The sequence below is a fragment of the Sturnira hondurensis genome, unplaced genomic scaffold, assembly GCF_014824575.4.
Source record: "Sturnira hondurensis isolate 20B ecotype Veracruz unplaced genomic scaffold, ASM1482457v3 Scaffold0004136, whole genome shotgun sequence".
NCBI lineage: Eukaryota > Metazoa > Chordata > Mammalia > Chiroptera > Phyllostomidae > Sturnira > Sturnira hondurensis.
In genome coordinates, this window is record NW_028076767.1 from 42,212,767 (window position 1) to 42,233,972 (window position 21,206).

General features: G+C 42.3%; 1 protein-coding gene and 1 long non-coding RNA gene across 3 annotated transcripts; one reads left to right on the plus strand and one right to left on the minus strand.

The window, feature by feature from the left end:
* Positions 1 to 827: 827 nt before the first annotated feature.
* CDCA7 (cell division cycle associated 7) lies at positions 828 to 15,461 on the minus strand. 2 transcript variants are annotated; one of them, XM_037044435.1, is made up of 10 exons: positions 15,279 to 15,461; positions 12,055 to 12,177; positions 11,404 to 11,640; positions 7,822 to 8,058; positions 7,440 to 7,517; positions 6,362 to 6,565; positions 3,850 to 3,987; positions 3,253 to 3,402; positions 2,672 to 2,808; positions 828 to 2,143 (listed from the first exon to the last, which is right to left on the minus strand). In XM_037044435.1, the coding sequence occupies exons 1-10, from the start codon at positions 15,297 to 15,299 to the stop codon at positions 2,113 to 2,115; spliced, it is 1,356 nt and encodes a 451-aa protein (XP_036900330.1). In that variant the 5' UTR covers positions 15,300 to 15,461; the 3' UTR covers positions 828 to 2,112. The 2 variants fall into 2 exon arrangements, with proteins under 2 accessions (XP_036900330.1, XP_036900331.1); XM_037044436.1 differs by lacking the exon at positions 11,404 to 11,640 and having other exon boundaries at positions 15,279 to 15,449.
* Positions 6,640 to 20,296, plus strand: LOC118985698 (uncharacterized). Its single transcript, XR_005066174.1, has 3 exons — positions 6,640 to 6,719; positions 10,208 to 10,212; positions 20,286 to 20,296. It is a non-coding gene; the product is annotated as an uncharacterized LOC118985698 (long non-coding RNA).
* The last annotated feature ends 910 nt before the right edge of the window (positions 20,297 to 21,206 follow it).

Genomic DNA, 21,206 nt, shown 5'->3' on the forward strand with positions numbered 1-21,206 from the left:
TCCACCACTAGACTGTAAGAGTGGAGGCCCTGAGAGTCAACTGTTACTAATCAGTATTTCTAATAAAAACCACTATTACTTTCAACAGCAAAATATGGTACCTCCACAATGTTCCAAACCACCACCAATTCTGAATAGTCCTACAGATTTAAGCTTCCCAATTATATACCTAAAATTTTTGGTTAAGATTCCAATTTATGGAGATACCCATTTCTTTTAGAGCTGTATAGAACATGAAACTTCAAATGACTGTGTATTGGGTAAGCAGGGTTTCTCCTGTAACTCTAGAGCAGGCCATACTGCGTGTCACATTTTTTTACAACCCTCCAAAAGTGTACAAAAGGAACACCACACTTAGTTCATGTGCCACATGCAAGAGGCTGCAGTTTGCCCACCCTGTTCTAAAGAACTGGGTTAAGAGCTTTCAGACCATGCCTTGGTATTCTGTCCTGGAATCAGCTTCAAAGCACCGTGTGCCTTTAATAAATATTTGAATGGTTGATAAAAGCAAACCAGGTATGGTGAAATTGCCATTAGTTCTACGGTAGGCAAATGCTAAAGGAAACACTGCAAAACCTCATGGGAACATACTATTTCCCATCCGGTGACCTGGCTGTCTCAGTTGATTTTCTGATCACTGCCACTAGTCATATAGCCAAGCTCCGCCCTGTTCAAAAGAGCTGGTCTTTGACCTTCTTTTGGTCTTTGGAAACTTAACACAGAAGGAAGACTCTAGAAGAGGCAGAAAGGGTCTGCTGTTTAAATACGAGAAAAATCAGAATCGAGTACAGTAAGATGGAGCGTTCAAGACTTAAAAGGAGACAATCTAGAACAAAAGGTTTTATTATCAAAATAAAAACTTTGTATAAAAGCATTACAGATCGAAAGCTCTATTTACATTTATTGATCCAAGGTCCAATCCTGCATCAAACACTGATTAGGATGAGCAACAAGCTGCACATGCAAAGTCAAATGGACAAACACCTAAGACTCCACCTCTACCGTTAGCCACTTCATGATCAATGCAAAGAGTGGGGGAGGGGGGAACAACACACGCAATCTGCCCAGAAACCTAAAGTGGCACAGACGTCAGGTTAACAAACTGGAAAGTCACCCATCTCCAAAAAGGCACTTATTGTTCTAAAAGTGCTTACAACCTGAACTCCAACTCCTGCCTAGCCTATTTCTTCAAGAACGCAAAAACTGCAAATTGTAGGTTGATGTTGGCATCAATTTTCCATGCAAAATGATCAAGAATTTGTTTTTAATGCCTTACATTTATGAACAGAAATGAACTTGGCAAACTACCGTTACACCGAAGTTTTATACCATGAATTCAGACCCGCCTATTTCTGAAGCCTCGCCATCCCCACTCCCTCGGATGTCTCTTCTCTGCTGACTGCCAAGTACAGCGCTGCCCACATCCTGCGGGTTGTGACGGTGGGAGCCCAATGCACCACCCAACCATGTGGTGGGGAAAACCAGCAACTAAATCTCTGCGGCAACAACTTGTGCAATAAACACAAGACATGGAATATTCTTACGACAGGTATCCGAATCCGCACGCCCCGTTTTCCAACAATGACCTCATCTTTCTACATGGCTTTAAGACCTTTCCACCTTGAGTCTGTGAAAAATGTCAAGTAGTGTGACAACTGTGCCTGCTGTTTTTGCAGAGACCAGTTAGAGGGCTGGTCTCAATAGATGTATTAAGTTAAGGCCACTACTGTGTCTCTAAGTGCTTGCTTTTATAGGTGAATTCCAGGGCTATTTCAACACCAATTAAATCAAACATGCTTTCATGAGACTGTCATTTAAAAAGAATTCAGAAACTAGGTGGAGAAGAGAGACCCCCCCCTTGTAAAATGAGGGACATAGGTTGGGATGAGGGGCAGGGAGAAGCAAAGGAGATGGCAAGAGGGCAAAGCGAAGCTAGCAGTAGACCTCTGGGATGCTTGGAAACGCGTCTAATGAGATTAACTTGATTTGAGTTTCCTATAAAGCAGACCGATCATCAGCATTCTTAACTCAGGTTTCCACCACAGGACAAAACTGGAAACTTTAACAAGGAAGACTGGCGTGGTGGCAGGCAGGCAGCAGATCTCCCACGTATCAAGCTTGCATCTCAAACTCGTGCTTCAAGCTGAAAAAAGAAAAAGGAATGTGTCAGGCTAGCATTTTCAAACTAAGAAGTCTCTTTTGAAAGCCTAATTCATTCTTTAAAAAATATTTTTATTGCCCTGGTCAGGTAGCTCAGTTGGTTGGAGCGTCGTCCCAATACACTGAGGTTGCAGGTTGGATCCCCAGTGGAGGCACGTACAAGAATCAATCAGTAAGTGCATAAATAAGGGGAACAAGCAACTGATGCTTCTCTCTTTCTCTCTCAAAAAAAGTTTTTACTGAGTTATAACACATTTTAAAATAACACATTAAGTGTACAACTTGAATTTTTATACACCGCCCCCCCCACACACACACACACAGGCCACCACCACCCACATGAGAAGGTAAAATGTTTCCAGCAAAAGACTCTCCATGTACCGACCCCTTTCCAGTCAAAACCTGCACCTCCACCCACAGACGACCACTACTCTGGCTTCTACCACCCTTTTAATAAGACACATAAATGAACATGAGACATGAGTGTGGAAAAGAGAAAACCCAGCGTTACCTTTTCAGGTAAGCATGCACGTTCCCAAAGCCATGGTACTTGGCCAAGTACACAAGGACCCCGGTCGCACACCGCCCATCTCGCTGACGGCAGAAACTGCAGTTGCAGATTCTCCGACAAGGCGGGCAGTGCCAGTTCTAAAGGGGAATGTGAAAAGGCACAATTAAGTCAAAGCTGCTGCCTCCCTCTCCCTCTCCCTCACCTGCTCCTGCTTCAGCTCTAAGATGGGTATCATCAATTGCTTTTAAATCTTTACTTTTTTAATTAAAAAAAATCTTAACATGGTTAATGTCCATTAGTTATGCCCAACATTCCCCTAGGAAATGAAATCCAACACAGAAAGTCTCACGGCAATTATCAGACTGAACAATGAATCCGATTCCCCTGAACGGTGTAAGGTACCAAACACTGTGGAAGGGGTTCGCACCTCCCAGCACCAATATTATGAATTCACCTGCTTTTCAGGGAATGAAAGCGCCACGTCACTAAGGGCTCACCCCTTTTGCAGATGGCATCTTTCTGGCCCCATCGGCTGGTGCCTGACCTTCAAGCCTATAGAACCACCCCTTCAAGGCACCTACTGGATCCAGCAGAGCATCCTTGACCTCTTCTCCGTAACGGTTTCGAAGGCAGGGACCGCAGAACTGGCCTCGGACGCCCCAGCACTCTGGGTTCCTGCAGTTCGTTTTGGTATCAATGGTTTTCTGGCGGCACTGATGACAAGTAGATCCCTACAAATAAAAAACACCAGGGCTTTTGTAAAGACAAATGGCGTTTTTTTATGGATACAGTCTGGCATGTTTAATCTTATTTCATATCTTACACACACATGTACAAGCTAGGCCATAAAAAAGTATCACAGGCATGGTGGTTTCATCTGATTGGCAGACTCAGTATTACCAAAACCACCTTTCTTCCAGTAAAGATCTTACCATGCAAAAACCCTGGCCCCAGGTCCTTTATCTTCAGCACACCACCATGTCCCCAGCACCCATCTACGCAGACCCGCAACACAGACACACAGTAAACATACGCTGCATGAGTCCATTTCTAAATTAAGAGGAAAGACTTGACGGAAGACCTGTTTAGATCGTCAGCAAATCTCTAAGGACAGAAGCCATCCTTCCTCCGTCACAGACCCTCATTCACATCATCAGACACAAGGCAGAGGCTTTTACCAGTGAGCGGCTATATATCTTCTCTCGAGAATTGTTGCAGATGTTGTCCAGCTCCTCCTCTGTGATTTCCTCCACCGGGCGAATTACGTGAGGCAGGGTCATGGACCCGGGGCGGCGACCCCTGCGCACGTCATCTTCCTGAAAAAGCAAAGCGAGGAACAGTGTTCTCACTGCCCCTCTCTGCTATGATTCTCACATGCCTGCTGTGTGACTCCTTCAGAGAACTCAACCTGGAAATCATTCTTACGGAGAGGAGGCAAGTCCAAAGTTTACAAGACATTAACATGGAAATGATTCCTCCAACTATGACAAACCAATGAAAAAGAAAACTGACTTCCTTGCCCCTTAACAAAATCCATCAAATATTCCAGACATTCACAACTTGGAGGCACAAGAGAATCACATAGAGGAGAAAACTTAAAAACGTAGTGAGTGTGGTAAAATCTTTAGACATGGTCCTGGCTGGTGTAGCTCAGTGGATTGAGTGCGGGCCTGCGAACCACGCGATCGCAGTTCAATTCCCAGTCAGGGCACATGCCTGGGTTACAGGCCAGTTCCCAGGCAGGGGACTCACGAGAGGCAACCATACATTGATATTTCTCTCCTTCACTCCTTCCCTTCCCATCTAAAGACAAATAAATAAAATCTTTTAAAAAATAAAAAATAAATCTTTAGACAGAGTTCTAATCTTACTCGAGATGAGAAATTCTTTAGCGGAGAAAAAACTTACAAATGTAGTGTGTGTATCAAAGCTTATACCGGATTTGCAAGGCTTACTGAGCACCAGAGCACTGAACAGAAGCGTCACACACCTCCTTTATATGACAATGCTTTTATTCAAAGCTCAAGCTTCGGGGCTCATCAAAGAATTCAAGCAGAAAGAAACCTTACACGTATGATGGAGACAAAACTGACGCAAGTGCTCAGGCCTCCTCAACAAACAAAGACTATCGTGGAGTGAGACCATGTATTATTAGGTTGGCAAAAAAGTCCATATGGGTTTTTTCCTAAAATAAAAGACACGTTTTCGTTTTCACCAATAACTACTGATTTGGATGTTTTGAGTATATTGGCTATCTCCCATGTGCTATAATGTTGATTATTCTCAATTAATGTCTCAGTTTGGCCCCTATCAACTTCAGCTGGTCCACCCGACTGTGGAGCATCGTCCAGCAAGAAATCTCCAGCATGAAACTTCAGAACCCACTTTTGACATGCTCAATCAGTCACAGCACCTTCTCCATACATGGCACGAATCTTTTTTTGTGTTTCAGTGTGGTTTCATCTTTCTTGAAATAATAAACCATAATATACCAAAAATGTTGCTTATTTTCTTCCATCTTCACTATTAAAATGGCTACACAAAAACTCACCAATTTTGGTAAGGAATTTTAATGCACAGTGGTAGGACAACTGTCACCATACAAACGAACAAATTGTTTCGAATGAAGTTAAAGACAACTGAGCACTACTAGAGCCAGCCACCTTACAGAAAAAAACAAACAAACTTTTTGGCCGACCCAATACAACTCATGTATGTGGCAAAGCCTGTTTGAGGGCTCCTACCTCACTTGGTATCAGAATATACATCTTTGACAGAGAATATACTCAAATGGCAAGACTGGTCCAAAGTTTATGCCTCGTGGAACGTAACAGAATTCTTACTCAAGAGAAACCTTACAAAGGTATTGAGTGTGACCAGCTTCATCAAAAACGTACAACTTTGTGGTCACAACAGAATTCAGGGAAGATGGAAACCATACAAATGTGTCAAGACCTTTAGCAATGACCTGGATATATATGCCGAAGAAGTCCTACTGGAGAGAAACACTACAAAGGTAATTGAGATGGTAAGTTTAATTATTCTCTCAATGAACAACACAAGAAAATTCATACTAGGGGGCACCATGCCTATTATTTTTAACCAACATCAGATGTTAAATTCCACAGAGAGTTAAAGTTAAAATTATTTAAAACTCAGGAGAATGCTGTGTGTCGAAGGAATAAGGAAAACTGTGTGGAAAGGTCTCATTATCTTCAGTTTATAAAATGTTTTTGTTTTTACTCAAGTCATTTGAGGTTTCTTGAAAAGGCTACATTGTTCTTGATGACATTAAAACAAAACAAAACAAAAAACAACAACCATCAAGCCCTGGCCACTGTGACTCAGTCAGCTGGAGCATCATCTCGTAGCCAAAGGGTTGTGGGTTCGATCCCCAGTCTGGGCACTCAGGCAACCAATTGGTGTTTTCTCTCTCACACTGATGTCCCTGTCCTTCCCTTCCTCGCTCTAAAACAGCAGTGAAAAGATGTCTTTGGGTGAGGATAAAAACCACTTTTTAAAAGTCATCAAATAAGTTGCTGTGACATTAACAATTCTGAATGGGCTGAGAAGAATGTTTAAAGTGAATCATTTGGAGTTGAGGCTGTGTGCATACTTGTGTTGTGTACGTGACACTGAGCCTTCAGAAGATGAAAAACGGAAGAGCCAGCACAAATGTGCAGAACTCACGTTCATGTAGCCGTCCGTGATTTTCCTCTTTCTCACCAACATGTATTTGTCCTCCTCCTCTTCCTCCTCCTCCTCCTCTGTGGGCAGAGTGCTAATGGACCCAAGGATCCGGGACCTTGACCTGGTAAGAGGACGCCCTCTCCGATCAGGGTTTCTCCTAAGAGTAACACCTTGGAATGTACGCCTTCGGGGCGTCTTCGACCGCTAAACAAAACACACATTACAGAACCCATTTATGCCAGAATGAAGCAAAGTGGCGCCTTCTCCTTACATATGTACGTATGTTTTTAAGTAAAAGCAGGGCTCCATTTGTAATCTTCTCTGTGCTTTCTATAATGTATAGAAAACGAGCCCCCCAGTTTTGAGACGAAACCCAGTTCGTCTCAAACTGAGAAGTAATTTACTCATTAATCTACATAATAAAGGTATAAGAACAAATCTCGCTTTCCATGATAACCTTGTCCTACAACACCTTAAGCCCTGGCACACACTCACTGTTTCTACATTGCACACGAGAGAAATGTATGCATGGCTTTCCTTCTTCCATTCCTTGCTCACTTCTTCCCTTTCATCTCCTCAAGGAGGGATGGGGAAAGAAGGTCTTGGCTTTTGTACCACAGCAGACACATCAAACTCCCTGAGTTGCATCAGCTTAGTTCCTCAGAATATAATCACACACATGTATTAGGCTATGATGTGGTTAAAAAATCTTTTTTCTTCTCAGATTTTAAAAACATCTATTATTATGCATCTACCATGAAAAAGCAATGTGCTAATGCTGGGAATACAGAAAAAAATATTTTCCTATCTTTGTTCCTTGCCCTTAAGAGGTTCAGTCTAGTTAGAAAGAAATAACCAATCAAAAAAGGGGGTTGAGACTGTGTGACCATGGCTCAGGGAGGCCACACCTTCCCCAGGACACAAGAAGCTCACAAATGTCCACCCGAAGGTTTCCTCTACTTCCTGTGTCTACAAGATCACACGAAATAAGGAGACTGGATTTTCTCAAATATCATAACAAATCTTCTTTACACCTGCCCCAAATATTACTAATGGACGAGGAAGGATTTGCACTTACGGAACTGGGGCCTGGGAAGGAATGCCGTCCAGGGAACGAGCCCGGAAAACTTTCTAATTCCGACATTAGTTTTGCAAGCTAAAGAAGAAAGGAAGGGAAGCAGAAATTATTGGTTTAGAGTAACTGCTGAAAATGAGCAACTTCTGGAATTGCTATAGTACATCTCAAAGAGGTTCCGCTTTCCCCGACACATGTACCAAGACTTTAACAGATTTTTTAAAAAAAAGAAAAGTCAGCTTAGGGAAAGAAACACACTTTAAAGCACACCTTGTAGAGACTTTGTAGCTACACAGAAAACAATTCTTGACACCAAGAAGCAGCAAGAGGCTTAGAGAAAAGCTGGGAAGAGTTCATTCTAACACGTTCCAAGTAAGATACCTACCATTGCTTTGTTTTGCTTTATATTTAAGGCCCTTTTCTCCAAAAAATTCATGCCACTTTCATCTTCTGAATCCGAATTGGGATCAGTCACAGATTTCTCTGCAGGTTCAGGGGCTGCTGCGCTTTTGTTGCTTGCTCCCCTGGTCCTTCGAGCCGGAAACGACATGGCCACCCGGAGAGGTCCAGACCGCCTGCACTGACTGCGGGTCCTACAGCCTGCAGGGTCTGACTGTGACCTCTAGTCAATCAGAACAATTGAGTCGTTAAGGACTTGTTTGTGGATAGAGCTACACCAGCAATGACTACAAAATCCCCTTTGAACAAAAGAGGTTTGCATCAAATACATTTTAATTGACCACTTTAACTGTAAATTTTAATTGATAGCTCTGGGTAACAAAATCAGGAATTACACATACATACAATGATCTGAGTGTAATTTAATTCAGGCAGCCTATCTGGGACACCCTGTTAAAAGCCTCTTCATAGCCCCTAGGCCAATGGTTCCGAGCCATTTTTTTAAAATGTGAAAATTTCAACTCTCTTTTTAATTTAAAAATAGGTCTTTACGTATTTTAAAAGAATTCCTATAAGAACATTCTTCCATAAACATGGTTTCAGTGCTTATGGCAATATTAAACTATATTAAAGATGCCTTGCCCTGGCCGGTGTGGCTCAGTAGATTGAGCACTGGCCTGAGAACCAAAAGGTACTTGGTTCACTTCCCAGTCAGGGCACGTGCCTGGGTTGCGGGCCAGGTCCCCAGTAGGGGGAGTGCCAGAGGCAACCAACCACACATGATGCTTCTCTTCCTCTCTAAAAATAGATTAAATTAAAAAAATTTTTAAAGACGCCTCAAGGCTTTAATCTACTCTTTTAAAAAACTTCAGTGAGATATACATAATGTAAAATTTGCCATTTGAACCATTTTTAAGTGTACAGTTCACTGGCATCAAATACATTCATATTGTGCAACCATCATCTCCAGAATGTTTTCACTTTCTCTGACTGAAACTGTCCAAGAAAATGAAAACCCATTAAAAAACTCCCATTCCCTGGCTGGCATAGCTCAGTGGACTGAGCACGGGCCTGCAAACCAGACGATCGCGGTTCGATTCCCAGTCAGGGCACATGACTGGGTTGCAAACCGGTTCCTTGCAGGCTAACTACCAGCAGGGGATGCACAAAAGGCAACCATACATTGATGTTTCTCTCCCTCTCTCCTTCCCCTCTAAAAATAAATAAATAAATAAAATCTTAAAAAAAAAAAAAACCTCCCATTCCGCCCTGGCTGGTGTAGCTGTGGATTGAGCTCGGGCCTGCGAACCAGAGGATCGAAGTTTGATTCCCAGTCAGGGCACACGACTGGGTTGCAGGCTGGTTCCCTGCAGGCCAACTCCCAGCAGGGGACGCACAAAAGGCAACCATACATTGATGTTTCTCTCTCTCTCTCTCTCTCCTTCCCCTCTAAAGATAAATAAATAAATAAAATCTTTAAAAAAAAACAACAAAAAAACCCCTCCCATTCCCTGTCCCTGCAGCCCCAGCAAACCACCACTATACTTTGTCTCTCTGGATCTGACTACTCTAGATACCTCTCTCACAGACTTTTTAGAAGACTAAAAGTTTTTTAAAGTTAATATTTAAAAGTAATATAGATTTCCATCATTACATATGTACTAGGATTAGCCATTAGGGAAATGCAAATATGAATCACAAAATACCACTTCATACCCACATACATTGCTGGCTGGAGTGTAAAATGGTGCAGCCATTTTGGAAAACAGTCTGTCAGATCCTCAGGTTAAACAGTTACTCTATGACCTAGCAAATCCGCTTCTAGGTATATATGCAAAAGTAAATGTTCAGCCCTGGCTGGTGTGGCTCAGTGGATTGAGCACAGGCTGCGAACCAAAGGGTTGCTTGTTCTATTCCCAGTCAGGGCACATGCCTGGGTTGTGGGCCAGGTCCCCAGTAGGGGGCGTGTGAGAGGCAACCATACATTGATATTTCTCTCCCTCTCTTTCTCCCTCCCTTCCCTTTTCTCTAAAAATAAATAAATAAAACCTAAAAAACTTTTAAACAAAATTTATGTTCAAACAAAAACTTGTACATGAGTATATACAGTGGCCTTACCCATAATGGCCCAAAGGTACAAACAGCCCAAACACTCATCGACTGATGAATGGGTAAGTAAAATGTAGTCTACTAACACAAAGTAATATTATTCAGCAATGAAAAGGCAAGAAGTACTGGCACATGCCACGAAATGTAAGAACCTAAGTAAAACACGCCAGTGAAGAAGGACCACATACTGCACGGCACGTTCAAGCACACGTCTACAATGACAGAAAACATTCCAGTGGCTGCCAGGGGCTGAATGTGTTGAGAAAGGGTGCAGAATAACTGGTTTCACTTCGGGGAAATAAAAATACCCTAAAGTAGATTGTGGTGATGGTTGAAAAAAAATACGAAACAAGAAAAAATATCCCCCCATAAAGTCCCAGAGAGGCAAGACCCATTTTTAAATTCAAAAATTTCTAAAATCCCCAGAAGCTTTTACTATTCTTCATATACTTTAAGTGTACGTGAATTGAGAGACCACAAAATAACAAAAATTTTTATGAGTTCTGAAGACTTTTAATTGATTGGCATTTTATTGATTACAACAATTAGCATCTACAAAGAACTGAAACAATGCCCAGAAATGATTCAGGCTGTACACAATGTTTGGGTCACATCCAGATTTTCAGGCCGGCCCTTGAAATAGCTCCAACATGCACTGATTTTGACCAACATTACGTATCACGGGAAATATTATTACATTACCATGAAGTTAGATAGTGATAAACACATTCCCTGGCCAGGCAGTCTCACTTGTAACAGTGTTGCTGAAGTGTGGTCCCAGACAGTCAGACCGCATTGAGCCTAGGAGCATGCACCTGACTGCAAATCAACACATTGCTTCCTTTGTCAAGAAAGTCTTGCTAACCATAAAACATCTGCAGAACTAAATAGTATGTTCAGGGAAAGTGTGAGACTGAGGTGGTGCAGCGGCAGCAGCAGTGGCCTGAGCTGGAGAGGTTACAAAGATAGAGCAGTGTGCACAGAAATAGCAAGACCCAGGAGCAACAGTGGAAGCAGGAAGAGCCCTAATTGTTATTATCTGCAGTCAAGTCCTGCACATGCATTATCATGAGTTTTCCAAATGCACAGGTCCACGTGGGAACATTTACCAAAGGCCTGGTCTATGCCAGCAGTGGACTGGGACTTAAATGCAAAATAACTCATCTGGAGGACACGTTGCTTCTTCTGAATTTCTGTAATGGAAACCTGGAGGATGGCCAATTTTATCTTACCAGTTTCCAAGATTTTCAGAGCCTATGAAATGTTCAGGCTTTACAAGTAAGACTACTTTAGTAAAAATTGCTTTAAGACATAAATACTCTTTAATCTTAAAAAGATCCACAAAATCTCTGGCATGACTAAAATGAAAATTACAAGAAAAAAGAGCTTTTTTAAAGCAAGTATGTCATGCCTCAAAATGTACTTTACTTCTTGATATTGGTGAAATTTTCAAACTCACCATTCCATCTTCTATCTCACTCTCTGAGAAACCGCAAAATGATTCATCATCAGAGTCGGCGTGAAAAATATTGGCCAGTTCGTTAGTGACATCTGGCCTTGGTTTCTGTAAAAATCCACAATGGTCTAATACATCTTGCACCTCACTTTCTGAAAAGCCGCAGAAAGATTCGTTATCAGAGTCCTCATAAAAAACATTTGCCAGTTCTTCACTGATATCTGACCTGAATTTAGGTTTCTGTAAAATAAATAAATAAATGTGGTTGTGCATTTCCCCCCTTTCCAAGAACCAATTTTTCATAAACCGTGCAGAGCAAATCACGTTCACAAGTGCACTACAAGAGAATAGCTTTTGTTACAAAGAAAAATGGTTCAGAGGTTTACAAATGATTTCTGAGTTGTTATGGCAAATCATCAAGCATGTTAGGTTAGGCGACATTTCAAAAGGATAGAATAAGTAGCTAATCTACCTCCAACAATTACTACCTAGAACCACAGCAAAAAGTGAAATGAAATTACAGTGCATACTGTATTTTCATAACGGCTGTATAGAAATGTAGGCAAAAAGCAAGCAGTTTTAATCACGCACAAAGCATTTGGGGCATTTTGAGCGCTGCAGACTCAATTCTGTTTATTCTCAGGCAGCACTTACCGTGTTTGCAAAATTATCAGAAGCGAAGCTGTCACAACTGTCATCAGAGGATGACAAGGTTTCCATGGAAATCAACTTCACATAGCTGAATTTCTTGAAGTTCTTTACTCTGCGACCCTTTTGCTGCAAATGGAAATGGCAATGCTATTAAATGGATGCTCACTATAATATCTAACTAAGGACACCAGTTTTTAGTTTACTAAGTTCAAACTGCACAGATATGTCCATTTCTTATGCCCTACATAGAAGAGGGGGAATTTGCAACTGCTACAATTTTTTTTCAAAACTAGGTACAATCCTAAAAAGGGATCCCTTTGAAGGAAACTGTAATATTTATTAATTTATTCAAACATCTGTAAACCTACCCCCTGTACCCACCTGAAAAGCCCCCAAGCTCTTAGCATTATACTGAGCTCCCAGTATAATGGAGTTTAATGCTGAACTCCTCAAATCTGGCCTTTAAAAAACAATTAGACTGTACTTCTAAAGTACAAAACGGTGGAATGATTTCTCTCTCTCAGCCAAAATCAAGTTAATGAGGTTTTTTTAATGTAAGCTTTAGGCTATGTACTGGGATGCTAAGCTCCCAAAGGACAAAAACAGGACAGTACCTCTACTTCAAGATGGCAGGCTTTATAAATAGGCCTTGTTCCATTCAAGGCTGGGGCAGCAGTGATTTCAGTACAAGTCTTTATAGTTCATATATATCAACCCAGTGAACCAATGTACAAGGAGCCAAGTTAAAGGTCAACAGCACTACAAACCCAGGTAGAATGCCTGATTCTACACCAGCACTGCATTAGCCTGGTCTGACTTTCAGCTCTTACGCAGTCCCCTTGCTATACAAGTCTTAAGATTTTAGAAATACTTTCATGGGGCACAAATTACTTGTAGATATGAAAATACTTCTTTCATACGTAAACACTTTACAGCCTGGCACTGCTCATCAGAAAATGCAACTGATATCCATCTCATGCAAAAAAGATAGCAGGTTCTGGCATTTAAAATGTAGTGAGATTTCTTCATGTTTTATTAGTTCCTATATTTTTATTTTCTTAAACATGGCCATGGAATAGGAGTCTTTACAGTGAGAACTTTGAAGGGCAACCACTACTATGGGTCCCATCAAATAACACCAAGCTGTGAGGGTCTGATGAACACAACATTCTTGATCTTCCTTCTACACCTAACATTATGCATTTCACTGCTGTCGCTCACAAATAAAATTATTTCCATGATGATGGTACCCAATCGCCACCCTATGCTAAGTAGACTCCATTTTTCAATCATCTTAGAAAGTTTATGACCTTTGTCCTTTCTTCAGAAAGGCAAGAAAACTTGATAAAAGGTAGAGCTATACTAACTGTTAAAAGGGATCTTCTCACACCCTGGCTGGTGTGGCTCAGTGGATTGAGCACCGCCTGTGAACTGAAATGTCGCCAGTTCAATTCCCTGTCAGGGCACATGCATGGGGCCAGGTCACTCTCTCCCTCCATCCCTTCTCTCTCCAAAAATAATAGATAAGGTCTTTTAAAAATAAATAAATAAATAATAGAAAGGGGTCTCAGAAACCCTCCCATTTTCCAAATGAGGAAATTAAAGGCTCCAGGAAGATGAAATAGATTATCCAAGATCATAGGGCTGGAAGAACTCAAACCTGCAATCTCTTAAAGGGAAGTGTTTTTGTATTACTGCAAGAAGTATCACCACTTACTCATCAATCTACCTGCAGAGGCCCAGGACAGATCAAGGACGGCATTCTGCTGGAAGCTGTCAGGGAAATTCACATATGCTCTGCTTTTAACATGTCAGCACATGCCAAGAGTTAAGTTAGCAGCCCTGGCTGGTGTAACTCAGTGGATTCAGCGCAGGCCTGCAAACCACACGATCTCGGTTGGATTCCCAGTCAGGGCACATGCCTGGATTGCATGCCAGTTCCCGGCAGGGGACTCATGAGAGGCAACCATACATTGGTATTTCTCTCCCTCTCTCCTTCCCTTCCCTTCTAAGGATAAATAAATAAAATCTTAAAAAAAAGTTACCAGGCAAGTGTTATATTTGGAGGAAAAGTCATAGAACAAAAAAGCAAAGAGTCATGGCTGAGATAAATTTGGCAGGCAGGTAGTAACTAATAGCGCTTCATAGGTGTTTTTGGTGCCAGGCATTAATAGCATACTTTCACATTATGACTGACTCCTTGCAAAAAAGATGTAACACGATTCCCATCTAAGGTTCAGAGAGGTGTAATGGATAACCGAAGTCACACGATGGCCTAAATTTGAAACTAGGCACGTCAGATTCCAAACTCAGGCACGCACGGCTTCTTCATCCAGAAAGCCAAAGCCTAGTTCCAGCGATTTCTGAAACCACGCCCCCAACACGCTCTCCCCAGCCCCCCCCCCCACTTGGGAGCCTCGCCCTAGATATTTATTTTAGGCATGTCAAGCTCTTCCTTTTCACCCAACCCCCACCATCTAACCCCTCAGGGGGCAGACCCTACGTTCCGGTTTCCGTTAAGAGCAAAAAAGAAACGTTCCATTCAGGCAACATCCTGCATTTTGAGAATGTGGTTGGGGGCTGGGGAAGGGAATGGGAAAAAAGCGAAATGGCTGGAAACAGTTCGGACCGCCAAATCCTTCAACTGCACTTAATCACCTCCGACCACTAGAAACACCTCCGCCTACTTGCTCAACCAAAGTGTTTGCGGGACCTTTAAACTTCAAACCCATCAACTTGAGCGCTTAGAAGCGGCATGGCTGAGGCAAAAGCAGATGGGGGAGCTCGCTAAGGTCCCCACAGTGCGCGAGGGTAGAGCCGCCCACCCTCCTTTAGCTAAAGGTTGTAAAGGGTTGGTGATGCTGTAAACTTCCAGGGAGCTCTCTATGTTCCACGATCGGGTCCGCCGACACTGAGGAGCCCGTGGACACATTGGGGAGGCTGACCAGCCAGGGCTGCTGTCCCCGCGCGTGCACCTCCAGCACACGTGGCCTTGGTTTCCCCAGCGCTGCCAACTATCCTGTAAACCGCTCAAATCTTCAAACCACTGGCGCACGCCCCCAGACCCTGAATTATGCCAAGTGCACAAAATCCGAAGCTTGCCTAAACGCGCGCCGTCCAGGCCGGCCACCAGTTGATAAACCCTTAAATCCTAGGTGTTGGAGGGAGTCGACCCGCGCCCAGCACCCACCATGCCCGCCCCTCGGGTTTGCCCGCCAAACCCTCACCGGCACGCGGCGAGTATCCATGCTGGCAGCAGGGGCCCAGGCCCGAACTTGTGGAGGGGAGACCAGAGCAGCCGCGCGCGTCGCGAACCCACGGAGCAGCACTCGGACCCGCTGGGCTTGCAGACCCTGGCCCCGAAAGGCGGGGCTCCGACCAGCTTTCCCGCGGTGTGGCGCAGGTCCTGCAAGCTGTGGTAATGGCCCTCCTAGGCGCGCGACCCGCTCAACCTCGGACATAAAACCAACCCCCAAAATATTCTGAACTCAAATGATTGCCTTGGAATTCCCTAAAATCAGGCAGAAAAGGTGGCGTTTTTAGAACTCCAGAAGTTCTCCTTTGTTACGTTACTGCACGGTCCTGAACGAACGGCGCGAAAGTGGTTCGTATTGCCCGGGGGTTAACAAGCTGATTTGCATGAATTCTGGGGCTTGGAGAAGAAAAGTGAAAATGAGGGTAATGGAAAGTACCGCGAGGGTCCTCTGGGTCTCTGTATTTAGCATTTTCATTGCGGCCTGCAGTTTACATTATTAAAGATAAATTTCAAAAAATCAAGCCTGAACTCCACCTTTTATTAGCTCAGCCACTGCCTATGGGTGTAGCACTTATTATCTGGTAGCCACGCCATTATCTAAAGCAACAAAATGTGTTCAATCCCGATCTTTCTTACAACAAAGTACAGGAAGCCGCGTTGTTTTAACTCCCTGAGGTTGATTCAATTAGAAACCTGGAGCTGTGGTTAAGACATATCTATGGGACAATTACCTCTTTAGAGGTAATCTGTTGTGGGTAGAAGTTTAAGAATTAATGTGCTTTGGAGATCCTCCCCCCGCCCGTCGGAATTTAGGATTAGGATTACTCAATTCGGAATGAACCCGAGCTATTTTTCAGTGCTCTTTCACTCAAATCTGACATTACAACGAAATAAAGTGTGAAACAAATGTTTGTAAAGGGCAGGGAAAAGTTTCTAGAAGGACAAGTAAAATAAATTGGGTTGTTTTAAACGACTCTAATTATAACCTTACATTTAAAACAGGTACTTGAAATGAATACACTTCATTTTCCCCTTCAAAACTTTTCTCTGGAATAATTCCTTTGCAATAAAAGAGTACGCGGGAACACATAGTGTTTCTTTTCCGATGCGATTAATACAAAAACCTGTGAACGAGTGATAATACACGAGAATAATGGATTGGGAGAATTGGAAAGAGCTTGCTTGCCAGGTCTTTCGCCCTTTCTGGAAACACCTGCCCAGTGTCCCCGTGCCACAGTGCAAGGGACAAAGAACTCATGGTCTCTAAGGTAGGCGCCGGGAGAGGCTGTTGGTCTGGTGAAACTTCCTGGCAGTAACAGGGGCCTCCAATATTTATTGAACCAAATAAGCAACTATCTGAACGAACTAACATTGTTAGTGCTGTGTCCTTGGGGATACAACCTTGTGCAATATATGAGAATTTGAAATTGTGAAATGCATAAAATGGAAGAAGATGAAGTTGCTCTGTTTATGAAAGGTTCTGACAGGAAAATTCTTAGCCCTCCAGAGGCACTAGAAAATAATTTGGTTTACATACTTTTTAAAGGATCAGATCTGACAGTCTTTTTAGTAATCAGGCAAATGCAAATTAAAACTAGGAGATAGTTTCACTCAGACTGGCAAAATTTTAAAAGCCAGGTGTTGGCTAAGGATATGAAGAAATTCTGAGAAAGATGTTAGTAAAGTGCAGTTCAATAGTGATTAGTAAAACCCCCAAAAACATTTCCAGGTTTTTAAAAATATATTTTATTTACTTATTTTCAGAGAGAGAGGGGAGGGGAGAAAGAGAGGTAGAGAAACATTGATGTGTGAAGGAAACATCAGTTGGTTGCCTCTCACTGCCCCTAACTGGGGACCTGGCCCACAACCAAGGCATGCACCCTGACAGCGAATGGAACGAGGGGCCTTCTGGTCCACAGACCTGTGCTCAATCCACTGAGTCCCACCAGCCAGGGCTAAAACAAAGTTTTTCATACTTCAGGCTCTAGCGTGAAGTATGTTGCACCTAGCATATTTTTTCTCCTATCTTCCTTTTTCAAATAAAATTAAAAATAAGAGTAGTGTGAGTATTGTTTCCCAAAACAATTGTGTCAGTTGCATGTTCCTGTGTATACAGTATAAAAACTGTATTTCAGGTTGTGCTTCACCATCAACAGAGTTTTCAATGTACTGTCCTGGAGAATGTGCATAATGAGTCTTGTACTGATGTTCTCTCAATCAGTCAAGGATTGCCAAGTGGCAATTGCATGAGTCACTGTTCTGAGTACCAGGACACTAAAGCCAGGGAGTTTTACATGCTAGTAGAGAAGCACAAGTAAACAATTAAGATAAATTCAGGTGTGAAACCTTCTGAAAAGAAACATAAAAGCTGCATAAGGGCACAGGAAATGAAGGAAGTACCAATTTAGATAAGCAAAACAGGAAAGACTTTTCTGAGGAATGTCTGGGTCAGGAACCTGAACAAAGCAGAAGAAGATGAAGAACGTGCTGGCTTCAGCGCGAACAACGAGCTCACAGTCTCTGTGGTAGTGATCCGAAGAAGCCCCGTATGCTGGACCAGAAAGAGCGAGGGAAAGAGAAGGAGAGGGGACAGATGATGTGGGGTCTTCATGGCCATGGGAAGACTTTTAGATTCTATCCCAGGTGGGATGGGAAGGAGTCTGATGAAGGGAAGTCCCAATCTGACGCCATCAGCAGTGTGAACTATAAAGTGAAGGGGAGCAAAAGTGGAAGCTGGAGACACTTAGGAGGCCCTGGAGGAGAAAATGATGGTTTGGCCTGGGGTCCATGTGGAATAAGGAAAAGTGGTCAGATTTAGGATATATTATTTTGAAGGTAGAACTAATCAGACCTAAGGGATGGATGGTTCGTTCACACTAGCATTGTGTATCAGGAAAATATTGCAAACAATCTAAATGCCCTCAGATGGGAAATGGATACATGACCAGTGGTATATTCATGCAATGGAATTTGAGCAGTAGTTCAAATGAATGGCATGGCTTACTTGCATCAGTGTAGATAAATATCTTTTTTGAAAGTTCTTAGTTTATTAATCCTTTCATGAAAAATCCACACTGAAGAGCCTTTACTTCTTTGGCCAGCACCACCCCTGTCCTTTGCAGCCACCCCCCCCACCCCGACTTTCTTCATTTCTTTCCTGTGTTCTTTTCACTGTTTTCTTGAGATCTCCATCTCAGACAGGCCATGCTGCGTACGTCTGTGTTTGGGTTCATTTTCTTTGCATAACCCAAAGAATTGTGCCAAAGCCAGTTGTCAAAATGCTACCATCAAAATGGGTCCTGAATCCAAATACAAAGATGACATCTTGTACGTTTTGGCTAGTTTTCCCCAAATTTCTGTCTTAGGTACTGTTGCCTTTCCAGGATAAAGGCTGTTGATCACCGTTTGTTTCTGCTGAGGTCATGTGTTGGTCATGAACGTCCTGGATCAGGTAGTTACTGTGTCATTCATGAAGCCAGCCGATCCTTAAGCAGCCAGGAGGGTGGGACAGAGGGGAGCAGGAAGAAGGTATAGATTAATCTCAACAATGTCAAATGAAAAATTGAAAATGTGTCTGCAAGGTATACCCTTAGGCAACTTTAAAAAATACAATACATACATAAGTTGTGAAATTATAAAAACATGGACAAGCACTGTAGGGTAGAGGTACACTGAGGAGGGGAAGATGGAGGAAAGGGGAAAGCAATGTCTTCAACTCTATTATTGATGTTTTCTTTAAAAATAAGTGGTATGAAGTAATATGGCAAAGTATTAAATGGGTTAAATGTGAGGGGTCTTTTATATTTTTACTTTCCATGGGGTTTTGTGTGTGTGTGTATCTGTAACATGTTATAATAAAACATTTTAAATTTTGAAAGATTTGTTCTGTCAATCAAGACTATATATCTGTAGTGTTAAATGTGTAATCCCTTCATAGGTCCTATAAATGGGCATACACATTTGTCCTGCAATTTTAGGTACCTCATAAAGGTTTTAAGTCATTATGTTAATCATAGGATGGTAAATGTGTTCATTTGAATGAAAGATACAGAATGAATAAGAATGGAAATTCAGTGTGTGGGGAAGGATGGGGGCCCAGGCCACAGGTAATAGGGCATTTCGTAAGCACATACCTGACACTCACTGACATTTGAGAGGAGGACTGTCAAAACAGCAGTACTCAGCAAATACTATCAACTAGAATGACTGAGATGGAGTTTGAAATCTGGAAAACATTTTAAAATATCAGTCGGCTGTTCAAGAGCTTGAATTCCTCAGAATGGTATGAACTTTAAGGTTCGTTGTGTTGTCCTGTAGCTTTTACTCACCTTACACAAAGAATTCCATTTCCTTACAATGTTAAGTTTGAAACTTGGCCCTGAGATTCTGAGAACTCAGCACTTACATAAAGATGTGAACTGAGGTTGAACTTGGACTGAAGATGATTGGTTGTATAACAAAGAATGAAACTAGTAAGATGTATCCTTTTTGGTGCTATTTCAAAGCAAAGTTAATGTCCCAGAAGATGTGAGCTCTAAGCCCCACACACCCCTCCAGTCAGACAACGTCCCATGTAATGTGAGCCCAGGCAGCTCCATAACCCTCCATAGACCTTACGTACACACTGGAGACAAAGGGCTGGAAGGAGTTTCCATTGTTTATGGATACAGATAGATTGCAGTCTGTCAGGTCGCAAATCTCTATTTTAAATAAACCCCTAATTATAGATTTACCTCCCCCGTGCTGGCTTTTCAGGGTGCACAAAGGCAAGAAACCTAAAAGGCCTTAAGTTACCCAGCCGCTCTGTGGGAGGGCGCAGCCCCTCACCACCCGGGGTTCAGCCTGGTGTAGAAATCCAGCCTCTCCAAACTACATCGGTATGTTCCCTTTGAACCATGTGTCCAGAGTCTTTTAAGTCGTTCAGTTTGCTGACATCTGATACTTGATTAGAGAAAGATGTATGGAAATGTGAACTCAGATGTAGCCATTTTGAACAAGAGAAAATATTTGTGTTTTTTCCTGGATCAGTAATGTTCATTGTGAAATATTTAACTGCTAGTATTAAAACGGCATTAACACTGGATGAAATAAAATTGAGTTTTAGTTACTGAATCAGTTCCAACTTTATGGAAGCTAAATTATAACTATAACCTAACTCGGCCTCCATTTCACTACCCAAAATTCCCCTCTAACTTCTTCCATAACATTTTTTAGAAATTTGCACCTGGCAAGATTTTTTATTGGGGTGCAGATATCTCTTTGAGACAGTGACTTCATTTCCTTTGGATATATGTACCCAGAAGTGGGGTTGCTGGGTCATATGGTAGTTCTGTTTTTAATTTTTTGAGAAAATTTCCCAGGTTTTTCATAGTGGCTGCACCAATTTATATTCCTGCCAAGAGTATACAAGTCTTCCCTTTCTCCACACCCTCACCAACACTTGTTGGCTCTCGTGTTTTTTCTCTTGTTTTTTTTAATGATAGCTATGTAACAATAACTTTAAAAAATACAAGTGAGGGTATTTTTTAAAAAATACCCTCAAGGAGGGTAAAAGGAAGGATGCAAGGAGGTAAATAAAAAAAAGACTAGAAAGATACATGACAAAATCTTAGCAGAGATTTCTTCTGGGATGAGGGAATGTTTCTTTTCTTTTTCCCTTTCTGTTCTTTCCAAATGATCTAAATTACCACAAATGATTTTGAGACACAGGAAGGAAATACAAAAGAGCGGTCCCTGTCCTTAAAATAACAAACACAAACAACACAATGGGAGAGAGGCTGAGGTGAGACAGGGTGACTTGAAGAGGATGAAGAATTAGGGGAAGCAGCTGAGTAAAGGAGCGAGTTAGGAGGACTGGGTCGCGGAAAGCGAGGGCCTGCTGCTGGGGCAGCCGGCTGCA

What these genes read in the sequence shown, in the direction of transcription:
- CDCA7 (XM_037044435.1), bottom strand. Translation starts at nt 15,299, where the DNA reads ATGGATACTCGCCGCGTGCCG. An exon ending in TAAAGCAAAACAAAGCAATG is followed by an intron (nt 7,518 to 7,821) that starts GTAGGTATCTTA and finishes TTTCTTCTTTAG; the next exon opens with CTTGCAAAACTAATGTCGGA. An exon ending in AGATATATAGCCGCTCACTG is followed by an intron (nt 3,403 to 3,849) that starts GTAAAAGCCTCT and finishes TTTTATTTGTAG; the next exon opens with GGATCTACTTGTCATCAGTG.